At 45.7% G+C, this 8,820-nt stretch overlaps 1 protein-coding gene across 1 annotated transcript in view; it reads right to left on the reverse strand.

Annotated features, from left to right (window-relative positions):
- Positions 1-1,226: 1,226 nt before the first annotated feature.
- KCNK9 (potassium two pore domain channel subfamily K member 9) overlaps positions 1,227-8,820 on the reverse strand; it is a 117,080-nt gene continuing 109,486 nt past the window's right edge. The window contains exon 2 of the mRNA XM_019553105.1: positions 1,227-3,161. Coding sequence (XP_019408650.1) covers positions 2,320-3,161 — 842 coding nt within the window. The 3' untranslated portion in view covers positions 1,227-2,319. The remainder of the gene's footprint in view (positions 3,162-8,820) is intronic.

An 8,820-nucleotide genomic window follows, 5' to 3' on the forward strand; every position in this document is an offset into this window, starting at 1 on the left:
GCGCTACTTCATGGTCAGGGTGGCTAGGATCTGGAACTAACTTCCAAGGGAAGTGGTGCTGGCCCCTACCCTGGGGGTCTTTAAGAGGAGGTTGGATGAACATCTTGCTGGGGTCGTTTGACCCCAGCGCTCTTTCCTGCCATGGCAGGGGGTCAGACTCGATGATCTGCTCAGGTCCCTTCTGACCCTAACAATTATGAAACTATGAGAAGGGGAAAAGGCAGCACAGCAGCAGATAGGACAGGGAGCAGAATGCAGAGCAGCAGATTGGGAGAGGATTATTAAAGGATTTTGTTTGGTTGGGTTTACAGTGTTTTTGTGCAGTGCCACCATGATCTAGCTATAAAGCTCCCAGATGGGGAAGTCATACAAAGATTTTGAAGGTGTGGAAGGAAATGAAAACGCAAATATCAAAACGGAAGAATTATACCTCTTGGCTTCACTAAATGTACAAAGCAAGGGAGAAGAGTGCAGAGAGGACAGTTCCTGTTTTCTGCCTATTAATGCGTCTGACAAAATAAATCTTTGGAAAGCAGTTAACACCCCATCAGCACACAGAGGTCGGATCTGAAACTGAGGTTTGCACTAAAAACTTGAGAAAACATACCATCCAAGTACACTTAGAAACTGTGTGGGGAATTATTGCTTTTACACTGAATGTAAAAACAGCAGAATCAGCAAGAGAGAAGATTTGTGCCAACCAGTGAATGCTTTCTGCAGAGGGAGACAATACTAAACGAACTCTGGAAGTGGGATTATCCATTCAGAGAGAGCAGTGCAGTGGGGTCTGGATCCTGCCCATTGGAGTCAAAGGTAAAACACCCAGCGGGACACATCCCACGGGCATACATCATTACAAATTCCAATTATCTTCAGTGGGAGGTGGACCGAGCCCTCTAATTTGGTTCCCAAAGCCTCTGTTTTAGTCAGATTGTTGAGTGACAAACAATCTCAAAAGTAGTGGCTTCTCTTGGTGGTGCCATCATCCTTCACTCCACCTGGCTAATTTAGTCCAGTCCCAAAAGTCTCCTTTAAAACACCAGAGCACACTTGTTTCTTGCCCCCTACAGATAAATACATTATCTCTTGGCCTAGCAAAACACCAAAACTAATTGTACTCTTGCAGGTTCCCAGTAGGCCAAAACACAAGATACTGTCCCTTGAATTCTTCCTGAGACCAACAAAGGCTTTCCATTATTTACAAATCAAAAGCATTGAAGAGACAATCATCTTTATATTTTTTTATTCAAAACAAGGAATGCCCTGTCACTATTATATAAGAAAAAAATATACATCCACCTATTTATACCCATCCTAATCCAAGCATTCCAAAAAATATAATCCTATTCATGCAGGTAGTTGCTGCACAATAAAATAAAATAAAATAATAGCCATAATAATAATAATAATAAATTGTATAAATAAGAGCGAAAATAACAAAATAGACACTCTATAGTTCCAACAATTTTCCGGGTTTTTGTTAAAAAAAAAAAAAATCCACTTGAACAGCAAATTGTTGGAACAGTAGCAAATGGTGAAAGTAAAATGTAGTTAAATCAATAATATTATTTGCTTTTGATTATTAATTCCATTGCTAGTGTTTCTTGTGTTTTTATAATGCATACCAGTTTTACAAAGTGCATGCTTTATTTTTATTTTTTATTTTATTTTTTGTTACCTTTCAACTGGCAAGCTAAAATGATCCCATCTTTTCCTGCCTCTTTTTATGTTAATACAATCTAAAATCTAGCATTAAAAAATTTATCATGATACACCTGGTATATTAACTGCTTTTGGCGCATGCTCGACTTGGCAGAAACAAAACAAATTGGCTCCCCTTCCCCCCCCGCCGCCCGCCCCATTCCTTTGGAAGCAATCTAAAAGTTAAAAGCAGGCTGGAACACAATTGCTTCAAGGGGAAAAATTAATACCTGATGCTTTGAGTTTTTGTCACATGGCACTAGTTGTGGAATTGCACGCACACACATCCCACACTCACGCACGCACGCACACAGCAACCTGCTTGTGAGGAAAAGAGTTTATTAGGTCAGGAGTGCCGCTGGCACGTGAAGGCTCCCAGCTTTGTGTGCAACTTTGGATTTGGTACCCACTTCGCGTCACCTCGAATCCTCTGAAATCCACCGAGGGGGTAATGTAAGGCATACTTTGCTGGAACAGTAATAATCCATGCTTCATGCTCAAGAGCGGAGTCTCGGAGGAGGACTGGCTTTTTATACTCCCTTTGTATTCGCTCCGTCTCACTCAAGGAACCAAAAAAGAATTGGGGGAAACAAGGAGAGCAAAAGAAGACCGATCACTTTAAATGGACTTTCGCCTTTTCATCAGCCTGTGGTTATCTGTAAAGCTGTGCAACCCAGGTGAGATGGAGCTAACAGGAGATGGGAAAAGGCTGTTTTTTAATGTGCTTGGTGAGATCTCCTCTATCTTGTAAGAGATGGAGTGAAAGTACTGAGGGTTCAGCTTGGAGCTGAACGAATTTTGGTGGGACACCACCCGGCTGGTGTACTCGTGGGACCTGTAACACATGCAGGAACAAACGGATTGAAGGTCTGTTACTTCGGCCTTGTACCGCGGCCGACCGTGCTGGGAGTCCTCTTGGATGTGGATAATCATGCTGTTGCGGTTCCCCGCCAGGGATGCCCGCTCCTCAGCATCCCGCCTCTCGTCCTCACTGTTCATGGTTAAGAACCTGAGAACAACCAGATTTAGAAATGCCCCAATGACTGTCAACCCCACAAGGATGTACATAAAGCTAAAAGCCACGTACAGCGGCTTCTTTTGAAGGGCCCCTTTGGTCTGCAGGGCCACATAGTCTCCAAACCCTATCGTAGTCAATGTTATAAAGCAGTAATAGTAAGCGTGGAAAAAGCTCCATTCCTCATATTGGGAAAAGGCTGCCGCTCCAATGCAGAGGGTTCCCATGCAGGAGAAGAAACCCACAGTGACCATGTTTTCCATGGAGACCTCCGTGCTCCTCATCCCGCAGCACTTTTTGATGCGTTTCAGGAGGTACTTGACAAAGGTGTTCATGCGCTCGCCCAGGCTCTGGAACATGACCAGTGTCAGTGGGATCCCCAGGACGGCGTAAAACATGCAGAAGGCCTTCCCTGCGTCAGTCCCCGGGGCGGCATGCCCATAACCTGGAGAAAGAAATGAAAAGAATAGAGAATCAGTGGGGAGTTATTCATGCCCTCTCATTTCAGAGTTAGTGCAATCATTAGCAAAGAGAAAGTCAACCGCCTCATCAATCCCAAAGATTTTTCCCACCCAGAGCATTTGCCCAAATGGGCACTCGTAAATCCTTGGCTAATACCAGCATTCATGACCAGGCTTTAGAGAAGCAGATATTGCAGGGTGGGGGGGAGGGAGGGAAAGTATCGATGTAGGTAGAAAAGGAAAACCCAGATGTTCGTTTGCATGCAGAAAGGATCTAGTGAAGGACTGGGGGATCTCTGCTGTTTCCCTGTTTAAAGAAAAGCATGTTCTTGTCAGCATGTTCTCGTGAGATGCCCATCTCTCCTCGTATACTGTACAGGGACCTGACGTTCCAGTCTCGGGAGTTTGGAGTCTGATGACCAGCTGTCTCTAAGTCGTCCCCAAATCCGTGATCCTCAGCTGGGGTTATGGGGAACCGTAAGATCCTTTGAAGGGTGTCACAGCAAGTGCAAGGAGACAAGCAAATATGGGCAGACTCAGGCTCTCCCTGGCCCCCGCTGCCTGGCCCCTCTGCAAAGAGGTAAGCACAGTAATTAATAAATTAGCTGTTGAAAGGGGGTGCTGCTCAATTCACAAAAGTTATGGAGGGAACCTTGAGTCTAACGAGGGGTGCCTTCTGAGTCTAAAAAGGTGGAGAACCAATGTCTTAAATGGTAGATGTAGCCCCTAGTGCTCCATTCATTAGCTACGGAGCATGGGGGTTAGGGATACAGCCTCTGAATCAGAACTTCCTAGACCTTAAGGCTAGGGACAGATATTACACAGAAACTGGTTTAAGTGATCAGAAACTGGTTTAAACCTGCAACAGAACAGATGTTCAGTGCATATAAACCAGTCTGAAAATGGCTGAAACTGGTTTGAAATAAACCTGGTTGAACGTAGTATCAGACTTACCTGATTTGGCTCAAACCGGTTTGTGCAATGTCTGTCCCAGACTTAAATGCTGGAGGCTACAGGTGAGAAAGGCACAGTGGAAAACGCCCTGGTCATACCCAATTTGCTCTCCCTTTCACCATCCACTCCCTCCCACTGGGAGACACAGCATACTGGGCAAGATGGATCGATTCTCTGTCCTTATCTAGACCTTTTCCCTGCCAATTGAGGACAAGCACAGGAGGGCTGGATAAAAGCCCCAGCTTGTAGATATTTATCCATGTTAAATTTAATCGAGTGTGGAATTTGCTCCAGTACAAAGGAATTGTGCAAGATAAATGCCCAACCTAAGCCTTCAAGTAAGACTTCGTGTGGAACTTAGCTGGTTCATTGGTCATGTTCTGGATAATGTTTTTAACATTTGCCCATCACCAGCCAAAACTTCAGCTTGAAGTTGATGTTTTCAGTCAGCTGGAAGTGCGATGGACACTGAATGCAAAACAAGTAGCAGTTAGGCCCCTGTTGCAGAGGGTGGGAGTAAATTACCCTGCACTTGGCTACAGAAGCAAGCACCTATCAATGCACTTGGCTCAGCGCCCACTACTGAATGCCAGGCACTTTGCAACAAAAAAAAGAAAAAACTAAGCTAGAAAAAAAAAAGCGTTGGGAGGGAGGGGGTGGCAGGGAGCAACTATGTCCTCAAAAACTTAACAAGGCCTCCTCCTTTAACTTCCTTCCTTAAAACTGCTGGATGCCGGCAGCAGGACAAGGATAGAAAAACAGGTCTGCTAGAAAACAGAAACACGTTATTGTTAAGATTATAGAACAGATAATTTGCTATAATTAATTGCAAATCCACCTGTTGCATCAGGCCAGGTTGTCAGTTTAGTACAAAAAGCAGCTTCCAAATTACCTGGGGGACAAGTGTCTCCCAAAGATGGATGTTGGATTTGTTCCACCTGATTGTCCCTCAGTAAAGGCTGTAATTGCCTCTCATTACTAAGATCAGCTTTTGAACTACAGGGGTGTTAATTAAACCAGGGACATCTTCCCATTTTATAGCTTTAGTTACAGCTGATAAAGAAGAGGAGCGCTGCAGAAAATGTGATATTCCAGATGGTTACAGAGATGGCAGTTGGTAGAAACAGCTTTCACTTTGGGCTCTAAAGAAAATGTTTAGGGCCGAGAAAAGATTTCCTTTGAAATCAACATGTCCCACTCATTAAGGATCCTTAGAGACTGTTTAGGAAGATTATAATACCTTAATATTATACACTGACATACTTCATCCAAGTTTCTCAAAGCTCTCCGTAGATCTCATAATTCATTCAGCCATACAAGACTCATGGGAAGTAGGTAAATATTAGTAACTCCATTTTATAGGTAGGCAAATGCAGATCCTGGGAGACTGTGACTTTTCACCGGGTCACATCGCTGGAAACAGAAGCGAGGGATTCTGACTTCTAACCTATCACTTCCCCATTAGGCCATAGCCGCTTCCTCACTGCATCAGATCATATAAGCTATAGTATAATGTAGTGTGATAACAAACATGTCAGACAGACAGGCTTTATTTATCCAATTGTAACGAGACCTTAAAAACTGATGTTATCATAAGGAATCCACATTTACGCATTTCTGTACCGTAAACAATAATCTGGGCTGTATGTAGCACTGTGGCCCTGATCACAGGGACCTCGTTAAGTGCATTAAGGAAAGATGAAGCTCTCTTTTCCAGCACTGATGCAGAGTCAATCCATAACCAAAAGGTGGAGCAGGTGAAAGGCAAACTGGGACATTTACATTCCTGGAGCCTTAATTGTGCAGGTTCAAAATTTCAAGCTGCCCTCCCCACCAGGGTTGGAAGAGAAGTTACTGTTTGCCAAGAAGAAAGAGGAGGAAAGATAATAATTTTTCTTACCTGTAAGCAGTGTTCTTTCAGCGGACAAGGTCAGGCTCCGAGCAGATAGCTTTTATTTATGTCAGGCCTGAATGGGCGCGAGTGACTGCTTCAGTAGCAGAATTTGAATTTCAGTGCAGGGCGTTTGGGAACTCCTATTAAGTTCTCCAGCACCGTGCCACTGCATTTTGGCAGGATACTAAGAGAAGAACTTACAAGCTGGGAGGTGAAAGAGACTCGATCGGAACGACATTGGATATGAAACTGGAACAAAACTGGTTTAAAGGAGTCAGATGGTATTAAGCTTAGATCTTTTTCAGCATCCTGTGGCGAAGAAGAAGGGACAAAAGTCAGGACGACGACACTAGGACCGTGATATTAAGAATGCATCCACTTAAGCTAAGAGCTGGAGGCCTGGATGAAACCCAGGGAATTAAGGTGTTCATGAGAGAGCAGAAAGTAGCCGTAAATGTGAAACGACCCCTACATCAGGGAGTGCAACGTGTGCAGAGAGGAAAATGCCTCCTCCTGACATAAGGCACGTTCTGCTTATTTTACATGAGGGTAGGTTCGCTTTGCCAGTGGGATGAGCACATCTCAGAACAAAAAGATTTCTGTAGAAGAATCCTGGGCTGCTTCCCCCGACACATCCACGAGAAAGCAACTTTACAAGTGTTTACAGCTTGTTTACAGCCCTTCGCTCTAGCTTGGGTACGTGAAGCCATAACTTGGAGAAAGATCAATACAACCAGGAAGCTTCCTGTGTTTCTAATACCCAGCTTGGTTGTTGCTGCAGGAAGCTAGGTCCGGGGCAGCAGCAGGCCGATTTCTCTGAGCTGGGGAACTGGACAACGAAGGTGTGAGATGTGTCTATATGGAGCACAGATTCACGCAGAAGTTTCAGGGCTGGAAGGGACCTCATGGGATTATCGGGTCCAGCACCCACCTGCTCTGGGCAGGAAACACTGCTGGGGTCAAGTAACCCCAGCAAGGTGTGCATCCAGTCTCTTTTTGAAGATCGCCAAGGGACTCCATTCCAGGTCACACGAACCATGAAGTTTTTCCTTATATCCAGTTGGAAACCTCCTTCTAGGAGTTTATGACCATTGCTCCTGGTTTTCCCCTGGGGCGCTTTGGTGAATAGTTGTTTGCCTAGCCCCTGATGCTCTCCCCAGTATATTTGTCAGCTACCCCCAAATCCTTCCAAAGCATGGGTGACTGGTGCCTCCCGAGTCTGGGGGGGACACCCGACCACCAATGGGGGGGTGTCCCCCAGCCAGCAACTGCCAACCGGGGGAAGGGTGGCAGTCTCCAGCAGCCAATTGCCAAGCTAGTGGCAAAACTGAAAATGCATTTCCAGCAGCACTTCCAGTTTCACAGCTGGCGCTTCATTTGGAAGCTGGTCACCGTGTGCTTGTGCAAAGATTCAAAGAGATGCATTTTAACTTCTGAAGAGCCGCATGTGGCTCCAGAGCCACAGGTTGGCCACCCCTGGCATAGGTGCTCCTGGATCATCCATAACCAATGTTTGTCCAGCCTTTGCTTGAACACCTCCAGTGAAGAGTCCACAACTTCCCTAGGCCTGTTCCACTGCCTCCCTGTTCTAACAGTGAAGAATTTTTTCCTGATATCTAATATAAACCTACTTTGCTGAAACTTAAAGCCACTGGTCCACATCCTACTCTCCACAGCAAGAGAGAAGAGGTATTTTTCCTGTACGGCAGCCCTTCAGATATTTTAAGCCAGTATCATAACCCCCCTTCAGCATCTTTTTTGCAAACTGTACATACCAATTTCCTTCAGCCTCTCCTCATTTAACTTGCCTTCCAAGCCTGTTATCATTCTTGTCTGCACCTCTAAACTCTAACTTGTCCATGTCCTTTTCAAACTGTGGAGCCCAAAACTGCACGCAGAGCGCTAGATGAGGCCTAACCGGTGCTGAGTAGAGAGGCACTATCTTCTTCTGTATCCTTCACCAAATGCTACTATTGATGCATCTCAAAACCACATTTGCCTTTGTGCAGCTACATCATCCTGCAGACTCTTATTGAGTCTGTAATCCACCAAGATGCCCAGACCCTTCTCTGAATAACATAGGGCATGTCTACATGTGCTGCTAATTCAACTTAATAAACTCCAGCACAGTTTGTACCACAGTTTATTGCTTTTGGGCACTGCACTCACACATGCATCCAGGACTACAGCACACCGAGCCAGGTCAGAGCAGCCCTGGTTGCAAGGAGCCTGGGGACATCAGCCTGCCAGTCTGGGGCTGCTCCAACCTGGCTCAATATGGTATAGAGGGGCTGGCTGGGGCATGAAGGTACTTTAGTGTGGAGCTAGCAGGCTGACCTGCTAGCAGTGGGTTGGTGCTTTTGTGCCCCAACCCCCTAACCATTGCTGTTCCCGACTCACCAACAGAGGGAGCCCACATCCTTCCTATAGTGGGGGGCTCGAAACTGAACACAGGACTCCAGATGTGGCTTCACCAGTGCTGAACAGAGGGGAAGAATCACTTCCCCTGATCTGCTGGCAGAGCTCCTACCAATGCATCCTAGTATGCCATTAGCCTTCTTCACAACAAGGGCACACTGTTGTCTCATATGCAGCTTACTGTCCACTGTAACCCCCAGGTCCTTTTCTGCAGAGCCGCTGCTTAGCCAATTGGTCCCCAGCCTGTCCCGGTGCATGGGATTGTTCTGTCCTAAGCGCAGGACTTTGCACTTGTCCTTGTTGAACCTCATGAGGTTCCTTTTGACCCAACCCTCCACTTGGTCTAGGTCTCTCTAAATCCTAGCCCTACCCTCGAG

This window comes from Crocodylus porosus, unplaced genomic scaffold, assembly GCF_001723895.1.
Source record: "Crocodylus porosus isolate Cpor-Errol unplaced genomic scaffold, CroPor_comp1, whole genome shotgun sequence".
Classification (NCBI taxonomy): domain Eukaryota; kingdom Metazoa; phylum Chordata; order Crocodylia; family Crocodylidae; genus Crocodylus; species Crocodylus porosus.